This window comes from Trichosurus vulpecula, chromosome 4 (assembly GCF_011100635.1).
Source record: "Trichosurus vulpecula isolate mTriVul1 chromosome 4, mTriVul1.pri, whole genome shotgun sequence".
Lineage (NCBI taxonomy): Eukaryota > Metazoa > Chordata > Mammalia > Diprotodontia > Phalangeridae > Trichosurus > Trichosurus vulpecula.
In genome coordinates this window covers 267,626,653-267,653,069 of record NC_050576.1, presented here as the reverse complement: position 1 = coordinate 267,653,069, position 26,417 = coordinate 267,626,653, and the positions used below count along the sequence as shown (strand labels likewise).

At 42.1% G+C, this 26,417-nt stretch overlaps 1 protein-coding gene across 1 annotated transcript; it reads right to left on the bottom strand.

Moving 5' to 3' along the window:
- Positions 1-19,705: 19,705 nt before the first annotated feature.
- Positions 19,706-21,199, bottom strand: PAQR9 (progestin and adipoQ receptor family member 9). The gene has a single exon (XM_036753728.1). It carries the CDS (start codon positions 20,962-20,964, stop codon positions 19,801-19,803), a length of 1,164 nt encoding a protein of 387 aa, XP_036609623.1. The 5' UTR covers positions 20,965-21,199; the 3' UTR covers positions 19,706-19,800.
- Positions 21,200-26,417: the final 5,218 nt, after the last annotated feature.

Sequence of the window (26,417 nt, the reverse complement as noted above, 5' to 3'; positions counted from 1 at the left end):
CAGAACAGTTTAATGCTTTTTCCACGTCAGTCTTTCAGATACTTAAAGGCAGCTATCATGTCTCTTCTCTGAGATAAACATCTCTAGTTTCTTCAACCAACCCTTGCCAGGCTGGATGTTGTCCTCTGGACTCTTTCTAGCTCAGCGATTCCCTTCCTTAAATCTTTGGGTCTAGGAAAATAAATTCCCACCCCTCCTCCCAAAAAATGGGGAATAAAAAGGTTGAGGGAACATTTAGTGATCAGGAGCAGAGAAAAAAAAAGCCTTGCATGTGAGGTCATTTCATTGGCTTCATCTCACAGGACCTTGTAGAGGTCATTTGCCACATATCACAAGCCTGTAACCCACATGAGAGCCTTGCTCAACAGAAAATGAATCCCATGGGGACTGGTAATTTTGCTTTGGAAAAAGATTTACTGAGCAACTGAGCAGTTAGGTAAACAGATGCTTGCCTTTTAATTAAGGAGAGACTTGGTGGATAATACATGCATTTATTATATTGTTTACTCCAATCATACAACACTAATTTGCATTGTACAGAGTAGAATTTAAGAAACAGGCACACGAGAATAGCTTCTGTAACAGAAAAACGACTTCAGACTATATGAAGTATTTGGTTTCCTATGTCTCAAGTGGAAGGTTGTGAACTGAAGCAGAAAGTGTATTAGAGACCTAGACACTATAGTATCTTGGCTTTACTGACCACTGGTTTGTCTTCTAACACTTCTGGGTATTTGAAAATAAAATTTAGTTTGTTACTTAAGCTGTTCTGATTTTCTACTTTCTATCCAGTGTTAAACGGTTTTTATTATTATTGCTTTAAGGTATAGCTTAAGACCTGGTAGTGCACTTGGTTTCCCCTCCCCCACCCACTCCCATCCCCCATTTCTCTTGCTATTCTGAACTTTTTGGCTAATATTTTGTCTAGGTTTATAAGGTAGTTTGGTATAGCACTAAATCTGTATGTAACATGGTGTTGGGGCATGCCCAGACCGCCTAAAATGGTGGAACTTGTGCTAGAAGACATCCTGGGTTCCCCTACCACGTGGGTGGGAATAATCCCCTTCAATTGGCTATGTAGCTGGACCAGGCTGTGTCTTTAAGAACTTCCATACTGGGACATTCCTGTTCCTTCTTACTATTTCCAGAAAGGGTCATGGGTCAAGCACAGGATTCATGGAGGAAGGGTTACTTTCTTGTCTTCTCCACATTTACCTCAGGCTGTGAATATTTTGGCTTATTTGGTTTGTCCTTTTGGGTTCTAGGTACAGGTGGTGAAATACGCACTGGACCTAGGAGCTTGAGTCATGGTAACCTTGGAGATAAGTTTCCAGGTTGGATGTGCAGCCAGCTAGCCCAGCAAGGAAACTGCCAGAAGATGCCTGGCACTCAAGTCCAAGGGAGGCTTTGGGTTTGGAACCTGGAACTGGGCTATATAAGAACGGACCTGGAGGGTGGGGCTGGGGGGAGGGAGGGAAGGGAAGGGAAGGGAAGGCGAGGGGCCTGGGAGGACTATGCCTCCAGATGTTGGGGGAGGGGCCAGGATGTTTGTAGGTTTATTCATACTATGTCTTTAAAATAAATATAAAAATTCCTCTATAAAAGCTAACCCAGCCATTGAGTGGTTAAATGGAACTTACATACAGGGCACCTCCCCACAATCAGGGGAATGTTACTGATGGGGGTTAGAACCAACAGTAGAGAGTTTAGGCACCCCAACCCCCTTAAGGGTACTGGACAAGTCTGGAGCAGGGGTGGAAGGTAACCAATAAGACCCTCAAGCAGTGGAGGCCAAGGCATCACTGTTACATATGCATTTTAACTGAATCAGTGTGTTATTCCCTCAACTAGATTATAAACTGCTAGAGGTCTCGGAAACTATCTGATCTCAACTCTGAGTCTTCCCAGTGCCTAGCATGGCATTTTGTCCATAGTGGGTGTTGGCTGAGCTATAGCCACTACAACACACCAAAATAAAAAAAAATTATAAGTGAAAAAAATTTATTTAAATATATCTGTGTCCCACTAGAAAGATACAATGATACTGGAGTAATTTGTGGAGTAATTCTTATCTTTAAGAGAATGAAATTGATTTCTATAGCACAGCCTTAACATGCACACCATGTAAAATTCAGCAGTTATCCTAGGCAGTCCATTTTAAAAACTGTTGATATGATACCTGGGTCCATCATGAATGTTTCATTTAGATCTGATAAACTTTTGAGGTTTATCCACCAACAAGGAACTATGATACACTGTGCTTCTCCCTTTTCATAATAAGCCATTTCGCCTGTACTTTGCATCATAGAATGGATCCTTTCAGCTCAGTAGGAAGCTTTCTCATTAACACTGGTGTTACATGTAACAATGGTGGGACAAAGGTGCAGGAGAACATTTCTCTTCAGATAACAGATGTTTTAACAGATGACTTCCTTTTTCTCCTTTATTCTTGCCAGGTCTCTTACTTCAAAGAACAGAATTGTAAATGTTTCACTTTTAAATATCTGGCTTTAGTTCTGGGCCATGCAAAAATTAAGTGAGATATCTCCCTACTAATGTTTTTAACCAGTTGGTATAATTCATGCTAGAGTAAATCTAATGACTGATTCTAGGATCACCTTCTTTTTTTAACTGCATCTATCCTTTTGATTGATCTTCAATCAAAGTTTATTATCCCCTCATGAGAGGTAGGGGCACTTATTCTATCCATCAGAATGATTCACCATTAGAATTCATTCTATCCCTAATCACTACTAGAATTCCTCATCAAATAATAGTAATCGTATTTATTTATTGTTGTAAGGTTTGTAAAGCACTTTTAAAATATTATCTCATTTTACTCTCACAACAGCCCTGAGAGGTAGATTCTATTATTATCCCCATTTTACAGAGGACCAAACTAAGTCAAAGGAGATTAACTCACTCAGGGCTACAGAGCTAGCAAGTGTCCGAGGTCAGATTTAGACTCAGGGTCTTTCTGACTTCAAGAAGAGCTCTCTATCCACGGTACCATTCAGCTGTCTGCAAAACCAAACTGTTTGCTTGAATTCACCTATAAATTAGACATAGCTTTTAGCTAAGTAACCTAGGTCAGACCTTTGTATGACCACGAAGCTTTTTGTTTCCGTGTATGCATTTGTTCTTGGTTCATTTGCAGAATTGCTGCGGTGGAAGTGAGATCACATTTATTGAACAGTTTATGTTGAAGATAATCAGACTTGCTCTAGAAGTAATCTTTCAGTCTTGTGACTTAGGAACTGGATAAATGGTTGATTCCAAAAGTGGAATGGTCTATGTTGGGGGGTCGTAGTGTTACCCCCTTCATTGAAAGCCTTCAAGCAGAGGCTGGATTACAACTTGCTGGGTAGGTTGTAGTGGGGGGTCCTTGATGATGTGTGTTGGACCAGATGGCTGGTGATGAGGTCCCTTCCAACTCCCAAATTCTATCAATTACTCCCACCTACCCTTTGCATTGTAAAAAAAGATCCTTTCCATTATAGCTTTAAGATGGTGCATACATTTTTAACACTAAAATGGCATTACATGCAATAGCAGCTAGGTTTGGACTGGTTTCTAACATTGACTACATCAGAACAGGAATGGCAAAAGACTGATGGCCTTAATCCTGCTGTCTGTACTAGATTCATATTATAATGCATAAATATATAAGGCAGCATGGCTCCGAGGGTAAAGAGCAGGCCATGGGGTCACAAAGAGCTGGGTTCAAGTCACTTTTTGGCATGTATTGGCCTTATAAGCCTGGGCAAATCTCTAAGATTATTATTTGCACAGAAGCTGTCAATCTATCAGCACAGGGAGTTTCCTCATTGGGTGTTCTCTGTGTCAACTGGGTTATCTGCACCTTCATTTCCTTAGGAATATTGGTGTTTCATGTTCAGAACATATCTACATAGATATCAGTATGTTAAGGATCTGTGATTTTATTGGTGTAGCACCAATACAGATTATAATTCATCCATAACTTATTACGTCTTTGAGAGATGCCTAAAATTCAGATCGATTACACGGCTATAAGGGTCAGAAACAGGCCTGGACCCCAAGTATTTCAGATGCCAAGTCAAGTCCTCTATCCACTATACTGTGCTATTTCCTTCTCTATCTCTCAATCTCTAACCGATCTTTCTATTATCCTTCTCACTATTATCCATCGTTTTATTATTCATCTCTCTATTCTCCTTTCTATTATGTATCTCTCTATTATCCACTGCTATCTCTATTATCTATTTTTCTATTATTTATCTCTATCTCTCTCTGTAATATGTATAGTATATTGTGTGTATATAAGTATATATGCATATACATAAGACATATATCTATACGGGAGGCATCTTGGTATAGAGAGCTGGCCTTAAAGGCAGGAAGTCCTGCCTCTGACACATACTGATTGTGAAGCCCTGAGCAGCTTCCTGAAAATACTCTCAAGTGTGGCCTGAAACACTTGAAAATGTAATTCTTATCTGATCTTAATGCACTGATGTTAATTTGAAAAGAAACATGTAAACATATGTGGTTTTCTAAGGCAATTTGCAGCCCTCAAGGATTCTTATGTATGGTTTAGTGGCCCCCCTCCATTTTTATGTTACCTTTGTTCTAAGCATGTGTCTAAGACTAAATTGTAGCTAAGGGTCTGACCTGAATTGGTAAGGGGAGTTTCTTCACCTGGGAATTCTATATGGCAGAGAAATCACAGATCCTGTCACTAACCTAAAAAGTATATATGCAAATGTAGTATATACCTACATAAAATGCTTGTTTTGCTAGTTTTTTCCTTTGAAAAATTAGGAAGGGATACCTAAAAATCATATGCCTAAAAAACTGATCATTGAAAGTGTCACTTTTGTAAAGCTATAAGATATCTATTAAACAAAAAGAAATAAGGCACTGGGGCGGGGGGCGGGGTTGGTTCCTTGATTATCAGTGAATGTACAATGACCTGTTTCGTATATACTTGGAATTGCATTTGAAAGCCTTTTTAGCTCATCAGTGATGATATTCTTACAATACAAGCAAATCTTCTCTTCAAGATATCTGGAGTTTTTTTTTTTTTACAGTAAAGGGCAGGTTGGTACATTACTGTAATTGTTCTATACAGTATGTGGCAAGATCTGAAACACATTTTGATAAATAAAAATGATCATGATAGACAGCATCAATTATAAATTTTACCTAAAGGCTCTGAAACCTCTCAGTCATTCTATGTTTCTTGCAACTATAATAAACTTGATGATTTCACTTCATAGAGTTGAGATATAACTTTAGAAAAATATGCACGCAAATACTTCTAATTCTTGTCTACCTATCAGGCAATAAAACTGTTTACACTTGTCATCCTGACTGAGCAGTACAAGCAGAAAATGGAAACCTTTTCTGTTAGGTTATTTTTAGATATTACTTTACCAGGCAGCATTGGAACAAACTGAAAATGAATCCTGATAATCCTTAAGAGAGAAGTAACTCCCACCTCTCTTGCCTCGGTTACCCTTGAATCAATTCTCTCCTACAAGGACTAAAGTATTTTCAATTGTCCAGAACAAAGCTCTTAAATGCAAATGCATTGCAATACTCTTCAGCATGACATTAATGCATGGACCAACACAATCTTTACAGACTGGGGTGGCATGTACCAGTGCGTAAAGACCCTTTGGGGTCTGGTGGACATGGCAAGGAAGGACTATATGCCATATCCCTACCCAGTCCAATTTATTTGGACTTAAACTTGGAAGGCCAGGTGGTAAGTCTATTTTAATGTTAACCAACCCCAAATGGGAGATGGACCTTCCAGGAAAATGATATTGGGATATCTCCTCTCTTTAAATAAACCTTTCCCCAAGCTTCAACTTACCATTCTCTTTCTTCTTTTTCACTGAGACATTTCTTGAAAGAGGTAGGCAATTAAGCAGCCTACCCTTCCAATCTGACCTTTCCCTCAGTTCTCAATTCCTTATGATGTGGTTTCTGTCCCCATCAGTTTTAATGAAGTTTCTTATTCAGAAGTCACCACTTTCTATAGACAATGCTCATGGCCTTTGCTTTGCTTTCATTCTCGTTGTCAAATGGTAGTCTCTGCCTCCTCTCTAAACATTGCTATTTGGTTCATACACTGAATATGTCATACAGTTAGACTGCTCCCAAACCTTCCATATTTCTCCCATGGCCCTTGGACAAAGTCTGAACTCCTTAGTTGGCATTCAAGAGCCTTCACAACCTGCCTCCAACCTACCTGTTCAGTCTTATTTCACATTTACCTCCAGCCAAATCAGATAATATTCATTACCCTCTGAACATTTCAGGAGGCAGTGGGGTGTATTTAAGAAAGTATGAGACTTGTTATTAGGAGAAGCTTGGGTTCAAGTCCCTCTTCTGATACTAGTTGTGAAACCATGGGCAATTCACTGGATCTAAGCTTCAGTTTCTAAAAAGAGGATAATAATGTGTTTGGTGTCTAATTCACAGGGTTGCTGTGAGAAACAAATGAGGTAATCTATGTCAAGCTCTTCGTACCTTAATAAACTATATAAATGTCACTTGTGTGTTGCTGTTTTGATCGCCTCATCTTTTTTTGATGGAGTTCAAATACAAAGTTTTGGTATCTTGCTATTATTATTTTATATATTTTATAGTCAATGTTCTGTGAACTATCGCATAGGTAAACAAAAATGACTGCTTTTCTACTGCGTAAGAGTACTGGGCTCTGGTGGTAGACAGGATGAAAGCATGTTGTAGTTGTAGTTGATAGTAACAGGACCTGTATTCAAATTGAACCTCAAATACTTACGGTTGGGTTACTAGGTAAGTCACTTCATTTCTGTTCCCCTCAGCTTCCCCATCTGTTAAATGGGGGGGGGGGGGGGATGGACTGGGTAGTCTCTAAGGTTCCTTCTAGCTTTAAATCTATGATCCTACAATACCTTTGCCTATTTCCACCTGGTTTTAGGTTCTTCCACTGGATATCTATATTTTGAAAGTTTTCTATGTTGTGTAGTTTGAAAATAAAATATTTAGTATTTGGTATGGCTTCATCTATTAAAGGTGTTGTTCTTAAATATCTACATATCAATGTTATATCTGGATAATTGTAGACAGCAGGTCTGTTTATCTGTTAAATTTAAGGACGTTGGTTTGTATTTATCTTTGTTATCTGTCCCTTGATAAAGAATAGTGAGCTTCCGGTGTATAATTCTGTGCATCTCCAGGTATCTGGTGGCCTGGGAATGTTTGTACCTGCAGGGACAGGTCCCATGGATTCCACCAGATAGTTGTTATCTAATCACTAGTTGTTATCTAATCTGTGTCCGACTGATCAATAAACCCAAACTCCTTAAAGATAACCTGGAGATAATTTGTGGTGGCAATAAATGGATGTGCTATCATAAACCTTTCTTCCATTTAAAAAAAGATAAAAATTCTCCATGGTTCAGTCATTTGCTCCACGTTTGGTAACAGATAGTTAGTTGGGGTGCGTGCGGATGTTGTCCACAGAGCTTTTGATTCCACTCTTGGATTTTAACCCTTTTATAGACCCCAACCAGAGATTAACCACTTTTAGTTCCATAATATTAATAATTAAAAGATTTATGTAGCTCTTATTACATGCCAGGCACTGTGTTAACAGCTTTACCATTATGATGTCATTTGACCTTCACAACCACTCCGGAAGATAAGTGCTATAATTATCCTCATTTTATGGAAGAGGAAACTGAAGCTAAGTGACTAGCCTAGGGTCAAAAGGCTAGTAAGTGTCTGGGGTCACATCTGAACTCTGGTCTTCCTGACTCCGGGACTGCTCTACGGTACTGGTGTTATACTTTGCTTTGTAGACTAGCATCTTTTTGTGCCAGAATTATTTGTGCAAACTTGCGATCTGTTTATTGTGTACCCTGAGAACATCTATTAATTTTCTTCCTTCTTAACAAGGAAAGGTTATTTTTCCTATAGCAGCCTTGGGGCAATGAGCCCCTTGTGTGGTTAACATTGTGTGAGTTTTTGTTTCAGCCCTTTCTAGATGATCTAATGGGGTAGCTGCTAATTGCCCTAAGTATGTTCTTCCCATTAACCTTTAACTTCACACTTCTAGGCAGTCTCTTAACATGCGTGGCCTCTGTTTTCTCCTTGAAAGCCTTCTGCTCAAAGTGTCTTGCTTTATTATCAATAAAACTAGTGACAATCATAAAAGTAATCATTGTGGCTGTTATTATATAGCAAATTAGGGGCCAGGAGGCTCAGAAGCTATGGAGGAGGTGTTTCTGCCACCTGAGGTGTTAAAAAAAAGAGACCCAAGACACTCTGAAATAAGGTGAGGCAGATTGGTTTATTGAAAAGGACACTAGGTTTGTAATGAGAGGACTTGGATTAGAACCCCAGCTCTGCCACTCGCAACATGTGCAAGTCATTTAGTCTCTCTGTGACTCAGTTTCCTCATCAGTAAAAGGAGAGAGTTGGTCTAGTCAGCCTCTGAGAATAATGCCAAACTCAGGAGAATCTTTGTTGTTGTTCAGATGAATCCGACTCCTCATGACCCTGTTTGGCAAAGATGCTGGACTAGTTTGTCATTGCCTTTTCCAGCTCATTTTACCGATGAGGAAACTGAGGCAAACAGGGTTAAGTGACTTTCCCAGATTTGAATTCAGGATGATGAGACTTCCTGACTCCAGGCTTGGTACTCTATCCACTTTGCCATATAGCTGCCCAGTAGAATCTAGGCTTCTTTAACATCCCCTTCCAAAATTCTTTGACTTCTTCAAGAGTTCTTTGATTTAGGAGGCCATTTGTGTGTTTTTATGAGATAATGGAAAGGACTGGCAAATGATTGAACTTTGATGTTTATGTTTGTTTTTGGGGTTCTTGTTTTTTGTTCACTCTTTCATATATGATCCTCTTCACAACAGGGCATAGTCGTCAGAATACACATGGGCTTCTTGTGACTACTAGAGTTATTGATTTTAACTGAATTTCAGCAGTATAAAAATGTAGTAGTGAAGGTAGTAGTCCTGCCCCTCTCTGGCCCACATTATGGATGACCCAGGACAGAAAAACTTTGTTAATTAAATTAATTTTAAAAATTTATAAAATAAGGTAAACTGATACACTCTGGTCTGTGCAAGACATGGTGGTAATTTTGGCTTTATCAAGTAAACAGGCAAAGCCAGTATTCAACATAATAGCACCTGTTGGCCTAGTACCAGGGTCGTTAAACTTTGTGTGGAAATCTAGTGAGGCCTGAAGACTCCTTTGCAGAAGAAGGTTTTTAGATGTATAAAATAAAATATTAAAAACATAAATTATATAGCATCATTAAAGGAAATCAAATATATTGAAACAAAAATTTTATATATGTATATATGTGTGTCTATGTATGTGCGTGTGTGTATACACACACACACACACATATATATGCATGTACTTTTTTTACAAGTTCACGGACTCCAGCTCTGGCCTACTACATCTGGAACCTGCTGTTTAATTTGTCTCTTTTACTTGGAAAGCAGAAGTGGTAAACAGGAAAGGGTTGGTAGAAAAAACAAATCCCCTTTTTTATAAGAGCAAGATGGTCTCGTTGTAAAGTAGGAAATAGTTGTGTTAAGGTTGTCTAACTGTAGCTTTTCCTTTAAATCCAATGAACAGGCTTCCTTTTGTTTTCTATCCAGGTTCATTACCAAATAACATAAGTACACGACCCAAATCATTTATTTTTGGTTCTTTTTGGCAGTGACAGGTTGCCATCAGAACAGATTCATACATCAATAGAGATAAAGACAGTGGTCTGAAGAAAGGAACTGAGGACTGAAAGGAGGCTGTTGGGGTCATCTAAGATTTTAATTCTTTACATATTTCTAGTAGCAGATTTACTTTGAGGGTCTTCCTCCTCTCTGGGGGCTCCCTCTTCTCCCCACGGTTTCATTCCAAATGGTATTGGGGGAAGGGAAGGGCATCATGTGAGTATCTGGGACCTGGTACCACTCTTAAGCGGCTTTTATTAATCTTGAGATTTTTCAACCCCATTTCCCAAAGAACAATGCCAAATTCAGTAATCTAAGCTTCCTAAAATCCCCTTCCTTCCGAAATTCCTTTACTTCTTCAAGAGTTCTCATGATTTAGGAAGCTGTTTGTGTGATAATGGAGATAATTGGTAAATGTTTGTATTTGCTGGTTTGTTTTTTTTTTTTTTTACCCTTGCCCAACAAATAAGTTTAGGGCTTCATCGCTTTTGTTGCTGAGCAGAAAGGAACTCGTAACCTTAACTCAAGGTAGGTAGGAAGGAGTCATATAAGGCTAGAGCAGTGAGAAGAAATTGGTGAGGGGGAAGAGTGCTGACTAGCTCCCCTTTCCTATGAGGATGATGAGAAATCAGATAATATTTGTGAAGCACCCAGCACACAGTAAGGGTTATTGTAATGTTATAAGAAGTGTTGTTGATATTAATTATATTTGTTATAATAATTATTAGTGCTATAACAAATGTTATTAATATTAGCATATGTGGGCGTTATAATAGTTATTGTGATAACATTAATATAGCTCTTGCTATGTGCCAGACGCTTTGCAAATATTACCTAATTTAACCCTCGCAACAACCCTGGGGGAGGTAGGTGTTATCATTATCCCCATTTTACAGATGAGGAAACTGAGGCAGAGGTTAAGCGATTGGTCCAAAGTCATGCAGCTAGCATCTGAGACTGGATTTGAACTCAGTTCTTCTGACTCCGAGCCTAGTGCTCCACCCACTATGCTACCAGCCGAAACAAGTTGATAGCAACTTCTTAAATTTAACCCATTATTTTCCATGACAAAACAGAGCCTGTTCTGGTTAGACAGGCTTCAGTGAAGACGGTAGGATCACTGTTTTGAAACAGAAAAAAAATGTACTGGTGGTAGCAAAAAACTTAACCTCTGCTTACCTGTTTCCCCATCTGCAAAATGAGGATTAAAGCACCTACCTCCCAGGGTTATTGGGAGGACTGAATGAGATGTTTGTAAAGCCCTTGGTGCAGTGCCTGGCACATAGTAGGTGCTATATTATTAGCTAGTATCATTACTGCTGCCGCTGTTACTATAGGGAAGGAGAGCTAGCACTGCGAAGAACTTTTAAAATTATTTTCTGAAATGATTGGGTAGGGCAAAGGCTCCTAGAGTCAATACCATTTATATCACATTAAGGGGATAGCAACCTGCAGATTCCAAAAATACACGCGGATGTAACCTATATTTGTGGATTATAAAATTTTCATATCCCTCCAATTTTGCCATAGGGATTAACATTTGATGACTGAAATACTACAAACATACAGGGCAGAAATTCCATGGGCTTAGTTCTTGGAAAACAATGATACTCATGAAGGTAGGTTCTCAGGGGACCTGCCCAAACACTTAACAGAATTAAAATTCTAAAATATATGTGTTTTTATATATGAAATGTTTTGGCTGGAATTATTTTTTTCCCTAGGCCTCCTAACTCATTCAGATGGTTAAGTGGAATCAGAATGTCACTCTGGGCATCTAGAATTGAGAGAGAGAGAGAGAGAGAGAGAGAGAGAGAGAGAGAGAGAGAGAGAGAGAGAGAGAGAGTGTGTGTGTGTGTGTGTGTGTGTGTGTGTGTGTGTGTGTGTGTGTGTGTGTGTGTGTGTGTGTGTGTGTGTGTAGCAAATAGATTTCATATATATCTCTATTTATATAACTCGGGGAAATTTAGTGTAGATTGACTCACTCCTTGTCCTGAGTGCCAATTGCTTTTCTCATCAATGGTTCTTACTGAATTTCCAATCTGCTTGTTCTGGGGCCTTAACATGGAAAAATAGTGTTTGACGTGGAAACAGCAGCAGCCTTTACTATTATATAGCTGTGCCTGGTGATTGATTACACTGTGGCCTCCTCTCACTATCCTCAGGACCACCGGATGTGCAGGACTGCCTTGGGTCCTTTGACAGGACAAAAATAACCTTGAATTGGGGGGTGGGTGTGGGTAGGGGAAGCAACACTGGCTAAAATTTTAGCTTCTTTGCTATTTCCCACCATAATAAAAGAATATTATTTACAACTCTTTACAACTATAAATACAAGCCATACCTACAGAAATCTAGAGGCTTTGGAATTAAATTTAGAAATGAGAAGTATGCCAAGTGATTTAATAGTATTTAAGCTCTAAAGTCAATTGGAAGAGGGGGAAAGGGGACACCATGCCCTTGGCCCCCATGTAACCCTATGGACCTTATATGACCTTCAAAATAAGGGAAAACCTAGTACACAGCAATGTTTTTAAGTGAGTTTAAAGGTTAGCACAGACTGATTTTCCCATTAGATATGCTTTTAATGGAGATGTTCTAGTACAGTGGAAAGAAACCTGAATATTAAATCAAAGGCCCTGAGTTCAAATCCTAGTGACTTTGTTTAACCTGTCTGGGCTTCAGTTTTCCTCACCTATCAAATGTGGTGGATTAGATGATCTCTGGGGCTTCTTCCAGGTCCATACTTAAGATCCTATGTTCCATGATACAGTCGTTAAGATTATCTGAGTACCGATATTTCTTCCTTATTGCTGTAACTGGAACAATGATTTTCTGCAGAATCTTTCTGAATGTGGTTACTCATGCTAGATTCTCATTAATTCCTGGATAATCTCAGGCTAACTGAACAATTTTTTTCCCATGAATGAATATTGCAGCATACAAATGAAGTCTTTAAATGTTATGCTTAGAAACAACTTTATTCATACATTTGTCTTTCAGCTAAAAATGCATAGTTTTTTTAAACAGATTTCAGCATTCAAGACCACAAAGAACAAATTTCTCAGAACATAAAATGAAAGCAAACCAAAAAAACAGAAATGACTCACAATTTTGTCTTGTTTTTGCATGCACAAAACTGACCAAAGTGGCATCTATCTTTATAGATGGGTGCGTATAATTCATTGGTGGATTTAAAAAAAAAAAAGTTGTGATTAATGATCTTTCTGCCTTTATACACTACTGATTTGGAATAGCATCACAGACCACTTGGAACACAAGTTCAAACATCCTGAAAGGTCTTTCCCAGCTAGTTAAACATGGCCCTGTAGGGCAAAATTTACTAGATTTATTGATGGCTAGAGTCAGGGGTTTCCCCAGGAAAAATTATGGTCATCTAGCAAGCAGTAGGGGAAAAAAATTAATTTTTCTCTTCATGCCTGCCTCAACCTTTACCCATCCCCCCATCCTCCTCTGTAATCACCATCAAAATGTGCTAAAAAAAAAATACTGAAATATGGAGGTCTGTTTTGTTTGGTCGTTATCAAAGCCCCCCCACTCCCACCCACCCCCATCCCGTATGTCACCTGAGAAAAGATGAACAGTGGCCCTTCGATTAATCCCCTTTACTATAAAAAGGGGTACATGCTGGTTGTACATTCTTCCTACTTATAGATCTAGAATGGTGATCCTAGTTAAAGTTTTAGTTTAGAAACAAAAGAACCTCATAAGGCAGATGGTTTTTAAAGGCCCAAATACTTATCATCCAAGCCATTGAGCTGCCCATCATGATTTGCCTTCAGAGTTGAATAGAGGTATGCCTTTCTGGTGTTTCCCCATCAGATGTGAATGAATGCCTCCATGGAGGGCAGGTTTCAGGGGTGGGAGCTCCTACATGTGTAATGCAATTTCAGTGTCGCTTCCATCTCTGAAATATGCTAAGTCAAAACACATACTGGATGTTTCCTAACTCCCCTTCTCCCTACTTCCTGCCCTCACCACAGAAGTCAGCAGTAACAGTGGAATGACCCTGGCCAGTCAGCCTTGCCTGGCTGCATCATTAATTGTGGCTACAGGCACCATGAAAATGGAGTGTGCCTCTACTTATAACATTTTATTTTAAACTCAGTTGCCTGTCTGGAATAATTTTAATAATGACCTCCAGAAAGAGAGACTGGCAGAAAGGAGGGCTGGCTAGGGGTGGTGATTGTTCGATAAATTTAATGTTTCCCATCAGAATTTAAAAAAAAAAAGAGAGACTTTTGGGTCCTGCTACATGTAAAGAACAAAATCTGGCCCAGTTTTTTTTCCTTTTTAAGTTTACCCTTCCCTAACTGACATACTATTTACATAGTATTTAAGAAAAAAGCACTGACCTATAGGTCATTATCATTCAAATGAGTTAAAAGTGATTAAATGCTCAGGACAAAGATGAGCATTTTAAGAAGCTAAGCCTCACCTCTGTGCAAAGGTGAATTATTCACAAACTAATTTCTATTATAAACTTGAATTTTTTTTTATAAAATGAAAATACTTCCTTTAAAAAAAATTTCCCTATTTTCATTGATTTTTTTTTTGCATTTAGCTGATTAAAAACATATTATTCTTCCTATGTAGAAGTAGGGACTGCGAAGAGAAACAAGTTTATTTACAGCAGTGGTCATCCATCTCTCCATGAGATAATATGCCACTAAGAGCAGGACATTCTCAATAACATAGTTAAAGTAATCCGTAAGACACAACATGCACCTACTTGGGTGGTTATTGCATGTGCTGGGTGGTGCTATAAGGCATGAAGAAATTGGCTTGGTATTTTTACACATTCGAGAAATCTAAGTATCCTTGAGAAATGCCATGCCTGGAATGGCTTAGAGAAATTGCACAAAAAACATACAGCAGTGGAGGCTCATGCATTGCAAAGAAGAGGATTATATTATAACATATCAGATAAAGCATTTCTACAAACCAAAATAAACCACTGTCCCTTCCATTTAAACCAGAGAGTAAATAGAAATGAGTGATTACAGTCTGCACGTGTTCGACTACCACTATCTGTCCCAAACAGATGGAAATCAGAGCACCCAGAATCCTGGTCTCCAAAGTTCAGGTAGCGCCACTCTTTGTGGCTCAGTGAGCTTTCTTGGCTGTCCACTAGTAAAATAAGCACCCTTAATTTCCCACTTTGCTCACAGATTCCAAAAAAAAAATCTGGTTACAACAAGAAGAATACAAACTGGAAAGGGGTGGGGAAGGGGGCTGCAGTGGGACAGTGCTGCAGTGAGAAGTCCTGCGTGTTCATCTGACCAGCAACATGACTTTCTGGGGACAAACTTAAAAATCCAGGCAAAAATGCTCATGGCTCTTCCTTCCGTTGTACTGGCCACTTCTGCTGATGTCTGAAGCCCAAAGGCTCATTCTCTTTATTAAGTAGCTTTCTAATTTCAGTAAGAGTCTATCCTTTCCTTTTTTTCCAAATCCCCTATCAAGACTTTTTCCAAGAATTCTTTCAATGGCAGGCTACGGCAAGAAACTTAGAAGGGGGAAAGAAACTGAGGGACACAAACCATGCAGGCTGGTATAGTTCATATCCGAAATAATATTAATACAATTTAGGTAATCAGGATAAACTGCATAATGCTAGCTATGCTGTCAACATCTCCAAAATGAATGGTTACTGGAGTTTTCAAACCAGAGTTTCAAAAGTTTGTCTGTACCCTTGGCCTCATCCCTGCACGGGGGATGAAACTGTCCAAGATTTCTAATCGTGAAAATGTACATTGGCCTGGGAATGTGAGGTCTGCGGGCCAAAGTGAACTGTAGTGTTCAGGTATAGCAGAATTTTTAACAAGGCTGTAGGAGACGCCCTATTCCTGACACCACTGAGCATCATGAAACATTCTGGCTTAACTGACCAAAGTGGGCCTTGGTTAAGGGTATAGTTTTAACCCTACTTTAAGTAAAAGCTTCCTTCAGAGCCATTAGCACCACAAACCAACCTGCTCAGAAACGTGTGAAAAGGGGAGATTGGTGGTGAAAGAGTAAGGATGGTTGGATCCCTGAAAATTCATGTGAAAACAAGACCTTGCACATAGTAGGCGCTCAATAAATGCTTGATGAATGAATAAAAAGAAAAGTAGCATATCCTTGAAAAGGGGGGCAGTCTACGATAAAATAACACATGGCTGAGAGCTATTTGTGAAGGATTTCTGTTCTATTCAAGGCGGTTATACACATGCGTCACTTGTCGTCCCTGACTTTGAAATCAGTGTGTTAAAAAACAAATCTACGTGGTATCTGGATGGATAAGTAATCATAGCTAAGTATTTGGACATGTGCATAAAATCCACAACGGGAACTCACAAGTTGTCAAATTCAAAATACTAGCTTGGGAAAGTAGCCCTGTGGGCTCGGACAAGCTGCATGACCCTAACATTGAGATAACTATGGATTATCTTTTACTGGCAATTTAGTGCAAATTAATCCATCTAGTTAATGAGAAGTCTAGAGATGAAAAGTGCTATTATTAATTATTGCTTGATGTTACCCCTTTGATCAACATCTAATCCTCAGGCAAAAAGTCATAAAAATAAAAAGGTTCAAAAATCATCTCCATTAACATCATTCTTAAACATTGTATATTCCTAGAAATGATTTTCACGAAATAACATATTGATTTGGTGGGGCCTAAAGTTTTTTTTTAATTGAAAACACATTATAAATCATCAGTTTACAGGCACTATTTATGAATGGAAATAACATTCTAGGCACAGCTTTGGACGGGCCAGCACCATATACTCTTGCTGGGATATATATAGAAAAATGTTATGTGGCCAATGGAAAATATCACATTTATTTTTACACGCCAGTCATGACTTTGTGACATTGCTCCTTGAGATGGCGTCCTGTTCAGGACTAACAAGTAAAAATAAAATGGATTATATAATGTGCTTCATTCTATTGCTACAGTATTTTATGCAGACCATTCAAAAAACTGACTATCATTTTGTTTCTTGTTCTTTACTTTACAACTAAAGTTGGATTCTATGGAGACATAAACCAGTCTTCAAAAAAACCTTATTTTAAAGGATGGACAGGGCAAGAGGGCAGCTAAGAAACTGTTTCAGAAAAATAACCTCTTCTGATTTTGGTGTGTTATTTCTGTTCTTTCTAGCAGTAGGTAGTAAGTAAATATTAATGGATTCCAGTGTACCATTGTTTATGTTAGCAGAAACCATAAAAAATCAGTAAATAAGACAAAAAAAAATTGATGGATCATCCCTGGTCTTCTAACTCAAATGTACCTGACATGAACATGTAATGTGAAGTCAGTTTAGTGAACATTCATTCTATTTCCAATGCTTACTATCCCTTTTCCCCTACACATATTACAGAAAGTCTGAATTTGAATGAAAAAGGAAAATGAGGAAGGAAGAAAAGGTAAGAGAGAAGTATTTTCTCAGTGACATACTTTGAGCTGAACCTTTCACCGGGAAAAGTGTGTCATCTTACAGGGCTCACGCAACATTAATCACTTGAAAATGATAGGGGTATAATTTTATCCTTAAGTGGCCTCTCTATCATAAGGACAAAGAGGGAGGGGAAAGAGGGTTGTGGGGAATTGTGTCTTTGGGTTTAAATGTTCTCTGAGAATTTAGGAGATGACCTTCTAGCAGGTGCAAAAGCCCCGCCCCCCCAAAAAGCAGGATCCACCTTTAGAAGTCTATATACTGACAGCTCAGAAGAATCAGGGCTCCCCTCAAAATCAGGGTCATTGGATAATTTCAGCATTCCAAAGATACATTCCTTGGGGTACCAGAACAGACACCATTCATAAACAAATAAGTTTGCATACAGGAGTGGCTATTTCCACGGGCTCCTTGGATACAAAGGTATTGTCCTACAGAGCTTGGAAGTACAAAGTATTTTACAGAAGCCTAATGGTAATGCTGCGTGAGTTTTCCAAAGTATGAGCTGGTGCTCAATCAATACCCTTGCAATGAATTCCAGTAAGAGATCCTACATCAAATATAAACATATAAATATAAATTTAACTTTCATACGCAAACAAATACACAAAAATCAACTGGGATACTATTTCCTCCAGGGAATTGTGCTACACCTCTGTTTACAAAAACAGTAGTATTTTTAGCCCCTTTTAAAAGCACCATCTAATTCCAAAGAAGTCATTCCTCTCTCTACTTTTCCTGTTTGGCGCATGTCTATGATGCCACAATAATGCTATAATTCAAACATCCTCTCCCCTTCCCCATTTCAAGTCACCTAGTTGACCTTTGAGAAGCATCTGAATAGCCCCACTAGATTGTGCTCAAGTGCAAAAATGATTAGGCAAAAATGTCCCCCAAAAGATAGGCCAACATGGACTGTTAAGTCAAGTAAAGGAACTCATTTCCAAATGACTGAAGAGGGCACCATTAGTAATTTACTAAGACTGACCCCGTTAAGAGCCTATCCCCTAAAGACCTGAATCTCTGGTGCCAGCAAGTGGGCAGCTGACCTCCTGTCACAAAGCTAAATCCCGTTTTAACTCAAATTTCTCAATTATAGCTGACAGAATCTGTCTCCTGATAGCTGGGATTGAATTATGTCTTCCCCCTACTGAATTTTTAAAACGAAGGGTTGCATCAATTTGAAACACTCTCATTGGTTCTTCCCCAAGGCTGCTTGTCAGGGATAATAGTGGCACCAGCAATCTTGGTTGGATTTCCATGCATATGATTACAGAAGATGAGGCTGAGGGAGCGATTCATACTGCAAGAATCTCGACCAGCCCCATCTTTCTTCATTCATGGATGAAATATTAAACCTTGATCTGCAATAACCACCCAGGCAAGGCTTCCTCCTACGGCTAGGCAAACAGATCCATCCGGTTTGAGGACCAGCCATTTGGGCACTGCTTCAAAAGGCACATTTACTCCAGTGGCACCTGAATTAAGGAGGATCAAGATGAAAAATGGTCAAGGTGGGATTTGGGTAGCCCTATCAGATAGGAACCAAGCAAAAATTGAATGAGGGAGAGGATGTCCAGCCTCCAAGTTAGACAAACCACTCTAGCTTTTCTCCCATACCTGCATCACATTTTCTATAGGAGAATAATTCACAGCTATGTCATCACACATACACGTGGTCCTCAAGAAAAACACTGTATAAAAAGGCAACAACAGCTCTCTATCAATTTGCCTTCTAACCCAATTCCAGTGTATATAATGCAGAAGGGCTGAGATTTCAAAATAACAATTACCCCCACAACTTCCCCCCGAAGAAAAGAAAATGTCAAGTGCTTATTCTGAAAATATTTCCACACGAGTTGATAAAAAACATATGAAATGATCATTGCATATATATATTATATGCGTATAATATATATATTAGTATTTAAATAACAATTCATTAACACATTGAAATAATTAAACTTGTGTTCACATTTCCATGCATTTTCTAGCAGATTAAAACATTAGGGTTAATGAAGTTACTGGCCTCCTTTTCAGCAGAGGACTCTTCTTATAGAGTCCAAGAGGGTTCAAAGTATAGCAGGTTTTAAAATGATCATTGACCCTCCTTTATTTCCTAGGTGACCCCAGTCCAGGGGACTAGCGCTCCCTGGCCCTTTCCTAAAAGTAAGTTGTGCGTTTAAAGAAAAGATAAAATCCCAATGACCCCCCGAAATCACAAGGCTGTCATTTGTGTGCGTGTGCCGTTGTTTTTTTTTTTCCTGAACCCTAACACAGAACATTTATTTTCCCCGGTGGCCTAGGTCACTAGACTGCTTCCTCCTGCTCTTCCCCCTCTCGGGGGTCTGTTAATGGCCATGCAAACGCTTGGGTGAGGGGCTTGGGATCCAATGATGGGGGAATTCTCCTCTCCTATCCTCTATGGTTTTGAAGCATCCTCTCCAGGGAAGAGAGGAAAGGGAACGAAGCCAAACCTGACAGACCAAGAAGCCCCCAACCAAAACTCCCAACCCAGGCCCAGGAGGCTTGGCCCGACCACCTGGCAGGTAGGTGGAGCAGCCGTCTCTCTTTCTCCTTCTCTCCCTCGGTCTGCCTCAGTCCTCCTTGCAAAGGTCGGACACGTTGAGGAACTTCCTGATGACCAGGCCCAGGCAGACCACCAGCAGGATCATGTAGCCCACGGTGCCCAGGAAGGTGGGCGAGGAGGGCGGCGCCTCCAGGAACTGGCGCAGCCCCTCCTCCACGTAGTGCATCTGGTCGTAGATGCTGAGGAAGGTGAAGATGTGGAAGAGCTGGTGGCTGTGGCCCACGATGTCGAAGAGGCCCGGCTGGATGCGCTCGGGGATCTTGCTCACGTTGAAGAAGGCGGCCACCACGAGCCAGAAGTAGCGGCGGTAGAAGTGCACGAAGAGCGTGGGGTTCTCGCCGCGCAGGTCGAACAGCCAGCTCTCCAGCATGATGGGGCAGGCCATGCTGAGCGGCATGACGAACACGAAGGTGCGCAGCGCGAACGGGTACGTGCACCAGTCGCTGCGGCTCTTGCAGCACGCCACGGTGCACGCCACGGCCAGCACGAAGGCCACGGGCAGCACGAGCGCGCGGTAGGCCGCGATGAGCCGCGTGCAGTCCACGTGCCAGCCCAGCCGCTGCTGCACGTAGGGGGTCATGACGCTGGCGTCGAGCAGGCTGAGCCCCGGCAGCAGGTAGTAGTAGTAGGCCACCGTGCTGCCGAAGCCGTAGTAGCTGATGGAGGCGTAGTCCAGGTAGAAGAAGGCGGCACGCAGGCGCAGGGACAGGCAGCTGAACACATGGGCCGTGCAACTCATGGCGAAGGTCAGCAGCACCCCCGACGCGTAGCACCAGAGCGGCAGCAGCCACGGGTGGTGGAAGGGCAGGTCGTCGCGGCCGCTCAGGAAGAAGAGGCGGCCGAACTTGTTCAGGAACAGCAGCAGCGGGATGAAGTGCGTCCAGAAGTTGAGCGTCTCGTTGGTGGGCTTCAGCACCGACGCCACGCACTCCTGCGCCGTGCACGGCAGCCGGCGGTAGCCCGACAGGATGAAGCACTCCACGAAGTCGTCGGGCACCTCGTCCCAGCGCAGCAGCGGCTTCGGCCCCGCCGCGGGGTCACGGAGGGCTCGGGGCGGGGGCGCCGCCGCCGCCGCCGTAGGCGCCGGGGAGGATGAGGAGGCGGCCGGAGGGGCGGCGGACGCGGCGGCGCTCTTTGTCCCCGCGCCCCGGGGCTGGAGCCGCAGCGGCATGCTGCCCGCCCCTCGGGCGCGGCGCCTCCTCTCGGCCTCCCCGCCCGGGTGCCCGCCAACCCCGGCCGTGGCCGCCGCCGGTGCAGGTGAACGATCCCCGAGCCTCCCCCTCCTGGCGGCCGCACCGATCAAGGGCGGCAGTGGGTGCTGCGGCAGCGCGGCTCTCAGCCCGGCTCAGCCCGAGCTGCTATTGTAGTCCGCGGGGGCCAGCGGCGGGCGGGCGCTCCGAGGGGGTGGGGAGGGGCGGCGGGGGCGGAGGGGGGCCGCGCTAGCGGGGGATTTCTCTCCCGGCCGCCCGGAGCATCCTTCCCGGTGGCCCGGCTCCCAGCGCCGGCGCGCGCCGCGCTAGCTAATGCTGCAGCTGATGCCGCCGCCGCCGCCAATGCTGAGACTGCTGATGCTGCCGCGGCTAATGCCGCCGCTGCAGCGCTGCGACTGAGCATCGCGGTAACTGCAAGCGCGGCGGCGGCGGCGGCGGCCGCGGAGAGCTAGGCAGGGAGGGCGGGGGAGGGAGCGAGGACCAGGTGGGGGGGGAGGTGCCGGAGGGAGCCTCCCCGGCTAAAGTTTCACCGCCCCTGGAGATAGCGTGTTCCCTTTTCTCAGATTCCCCCCGTGCCCCCGAAGCGCTCCCCCGACGGAGCTCGTTAATGATTCATGGGGAGAGAGCAAAGGGTGCGGCCCGGTGCCCTTTCCGCCCCCCCCCCCCCCCGGGGGGAGGTGGCGAGGGTCACGCCGGGGATTCTAAAGCCAACAGCCACGCTGGAGTTCCAAGGGGACAGTTGGGGTCATCGGTCATGGGTGGGGGAGGGCTGATGAGGGCTCTCTGAACGTCCGCTCAAGGAGAAAGCCCCGCAGAAATTTCAGCCTGGTATCTGCCGCAATCACAACTAAAATGAATGAATTGAAGAGATATCAGAGAAGGAACAATGTCCACGGAATTGGGGAGGGGGGAGAGCTACAGGAGAGATGCTTTTCAAGTGCCATTCATCAGGCCCCTTTTACAATTTGGGAAAGAAAAGCGGGGATTTAAACATTTGTGCCCTTGCTCCTCTCTCCATTGTTCCAATACTCTCTCTGTCTCTGCCTCTCTCTGTCTCTCTCTGTCTCTCTCTCTGTGTCTCTGTCTCTCTCATTGATCAAGGTAGATCTGTGGTATTCAACCTGTATACATGTGAGGCTGGAACCTCAGGGTTAGCGAAAGAAGCAAGAGGGGCTTTTTTGCCATTTGTTCATCTGGGCTGTTTCCCTGTACTAATTCCTGTTCAGTACTTTCTCCTGATTCGCCCTTTCTGTAGCTCCTATCATCCATTGGTTGGGTCTTGTTCTTAGTATATAGACTCTGTGAATGTTAGAATTGGGAAGGACTTTATCTGGTCCAGTGTCACTGAAATTACAAAAGTGAAGTTAAGCTTTGTTCAATCTTGTTCTCAGTAAATATAGACTCGGGGAATATTAGAAATAGGAAGGACTTTATTTGGTCCAGTGTGATTTAAATTACCAAAGCAAAAAAGTTGAGCTTGTTCCTTTTTGTTCTTAGTATAGACTCAGAATCTTAGAAATGGAAAGGATTATTTGGCCCATTGACATTTAAATGACAAAAGTGAAGTTGAGCTTGATGTTAACCTTAGATCATTTCAAACAACCCTAATGTTTTACAGATGAAAAAACTTAAAGCCCAGGGAGGTTGTCACTTGCCAAAGGTCATAGAGGCTTTAAAGTGACATAACAACCGGGATTCAATACCAGGTCTTTTTTACTTTAAATCCCTGTACCCTATGACTGCGTCATGTAAATAAATGTGACACAGACTGCATTCATAAACAGCGAGCCCCCTTCTTCCCCATCCTCTGTGCTTTGATCTCACACCATAAAAGGCCAATCAGGAGAGGAATTTGGGGTAGGGTCTTGAAAGTATGGTTTACACACCTTAAAATTTGGAAATTCCTCCTCTTGGTTTCTATTTCCTTGGGACTTTGAGAGTATGGTAATTCAAGGAGGGGGTATATAGTAGAAGGCATTTTATGAAGATTTAACCTCCACTAAAGCCCTACACTTGGCATGGAGGTGATACTGGAGTCTTAAAAGCTATGTTTGCAGAATTTAAACTTTGGCAGTTCCTACAGAGTGGGAAAGATGATGTCTGCTGTCCAAAGATGAGCCTAGCTAAGTTCAGAGAAACTTCTTTACCGGCTGGCAACATGGTGATGCCTTGTTTGGCAAGAGCCACCCTTAAAGAGCTAAGTTAGGGTTCACCATCGCTGGCAGGGAATTTCCAGTCTATAGTGTTGAAACTGCAGATGTTGTACTATTGTTAGCTATGATCACTTGAAGTTTTGCCATGATAAACATTTATTAACTGTCTGCCCTGGGCAATTTAGTGTTCTGAGTACTTGGGGGAGATAAAAGAAATAAGGCATAAGCCCAGAAAAGTACAAATTGAAATATGAGTGCATTTGAGATCAGATAGGGGAGAAATCACTTCCCCTTTGAGGAATCAGGGAAGGCTATCTTTGGACTTAGCCTTAATCCACTTACTTTGGACCTTGAGGACTGGGTAGATCTGGGAAGATAAGGAGTCAGCAAGTGGAGAAGCGGACAAGGGATGGCATTCCAAGTGCGAGAAAAGTAACAAAGCAAAGTAACAGAGTGGGGAAAGCCTGGGGCATGTTCAGGGTGCAGCAAGCAATACAGTTTGGCTGGAATGAGGAGAACAGGTTAGGACCAACCTGGCAGCACTGTTCTAAGATGACTACGTAGGGCCTAGAAGCAGGAAGGTCTATCTTGGAGTGTGTGGCAGTCAGAATAACGAAAGCCCAGATTATCTCAGAGAGCAGCTAGGAACATGAGGAGGGATTGATTTGGTAGATAATCGGGAGGTAGAATTTGACAGAAGGGATGGAGGAGGAGCCACAAACAATTCTAGGTTTATGATTGTGGATATCTGGGTGGTGGTGTGAGGACCATGGCGTCAGGGAAATGATGACATGACTTGCAGTTGACTTTGGTTTGAGTGAGGGAGGGCTGTGCAAGGTCACCAGTCTCACGTTCTCCTCCAGAGCCATCTGGATCCAGTGATCAGATATTCATTAGGATGACTGGAGATGGCCCAGGATGCAAGGGGAGACCCTAGCTCTTTTAGGCTGAGGCCTTTTACACGTACTCAGTCAGGAAGAGTAGAATCTGGAGGAATATGAGGAGGGCCATTTTAATCACTGATTTCAGTCAAAGGAAGTTAAAATCTTCTTTTGGGTTTTTTTTTTTTTTGGAGGCGGTCAGGGTTAAGTGACTTACCCAGGGTCACAGCTAGTAAATATCGGAGGCTGGATTTGAATTCAGGCCTTTCGGACTCCAGAGCCAGTGCTCCATCCACTGTACCACCTCACTGCCCTAGAAGTTAAAATTTTAAATTTTAAAGGAAGTTTAAAATTTTTAAATTTTAAAGGAAGTTTAAAATTTTAAGTCAGTGAATTTTAAATGGAGGCTTAAAGAAAATGGTATGAATTAGTGGGAGAGATGTCATTCTATCTGGAAGAAATGGTGTGAACCACAAAAAAATGCAAGAGCAAACCAAAAATATGGAGGTGGCAATAGGTAATAAAGGACAAATTAATTCATTTAACAAGCGTTTATTACCTATTGTACAGAAATGACCCAGTTTATGTAATGGGGAAGATAACAGAAGTAAATGAAACTTGGTTATGCTTTTGTAGGAAGGAAGGAAACCAGCGATTTATAAGCACCTACTGTGTTCCAGGCAGTGTGTGTTACAAATATTTTCATACCCACTTTATAATTGGGAGAACTGAGGCAGACAGAAGTTAAGTGACTTGCTGGGGTCACATAGTTATTAAGTGTCTGAGATCGGATTTGTACTCAAGTCCTCCTGACTCCAGGCCTGTAGTTCTGTTCACCGCAGAACTAACCTGCTCTGGAGTCTTAAAGGGGGAAAATACTGATATGTACAAAGATAAAAAAATGTGAATTAGACACCCTAGGAGATAGAGGGAGCGTGAAGGGCAATGAGGATATAGGAAGACCAGAGGAGGAGAGGGGTGGGGTGGGGTAGGGAATGAGGGCAGTCAGGAGTTAATGAGAGACCGAATGAAGATAATTGAATTCAACTCAGCAAGCATTGATTGAGCATCTGCACAGTGTGAAGCACCATACAGGAGGTGCCTGAGGATGCAAAGAAAAAACCATTCGACGTCTTTGCCCTCAAGAAGCTTAGAATCTAATGGAGGAAAAGGAAGAGATGTTACCGTGATAATACAAGTTAAGAGTATAACTAAGGGCATCACCAAGATCCAAATGATCTCTCCAATGAGAGATTTGGAGGCGATGATGGCGCCTTCGTGAAGGAGGTGCCTGGGCTGACCTGTGAAGGAGAAGGATTTCTACAGATGGGGATGGTGGTACTTGAGGCAGTGGCATGCTGGTCAGTGTTTAACAACTGGCTTTCTGGGGGGTGGGAAATGTACACAGAATACATTTTTAGTTTCTACTGAGTTATTAATATTTTATCCATTTCTTTAGACAGTCCACCAAACAATAAGCCTTGATTTGCAGCATTTGCCCATTTCTGAAGTGTTGAGAAATTTAACATTTGGCCCTCCTGGTTTGGTCTGGGTGAGTCTCTCTGAGGGAGCCTTGTGTAAATGTAGCAGGATAAGGCATGGTCATGGACAGTCAGATCACTGACTAGAAAATTGAAGTTATGAAGGGAAATTGTAGTGATCAGACTGGAACGATAGGCTGCATGCAGAAGTGTTGGGCAATGGGTGCTGGGCTAAGGAAGTCAGGATTTTATTCAGATCCTGCTGGAGAACCACTCCGGAAATGGTTTTCAGCAGAGGAAAAACATGATCTGACCCACCTGTGTATTTGAACAAGAAAAAAATGGAAAAATAGCAAGGAGATGATAGATAATAAAGGACACATTAATTAACCTATAAAGATTACTTGGCTAGTTGTAGAGGGATGGGTTGTCAAGAGAGAATGGAAGCAGAGAGACCAGTTAGGAGGGTGTAATAATAGTCCAGCCTTGTGTGGCTGCTGTAACAGTAGGGAGAAAAGGCACAACATTGAGAGAGACTCCAGAGGCTGAATGGATAGAGACTTGGCAGCTGATCAGACTGCTGAGGGAGAGATGGGGAGGGAAAGGAATGAGTCAAAGATGAGTCAGGTTTTGAGCCTTGGTGACTGGAAGCACAGTAATGCCAGCAACAGAAAAGACCATAATTGCAAGGCAACTCGTAAGGCCCAAGTGATGTTAGTGATTGAAAAATTCAGTCATGCCGTGTATTTTTCTCATCATATTGGCATTGTGATGGCTTAGAGTCAGGACTACTTGCCTCGATGTGCATAACAATTGTGTGACCTTGGATCAATTGCTCTGTGGTAACTCTTCAAGGCTGGCAAATTCCAGGCAACTTCCTGGAGACCCGGAGTAGTTT

What these genes read in the sequence shown, in the direction of transcription:
- PAQR9 (XM_036753728.1), bottom strand. Translation starts at nt 20,964, where the DNA reads ATGCCGCTGCGGCTCCAGCCCCGGGGCGCGGGGACAAAGAGCGCCGCC.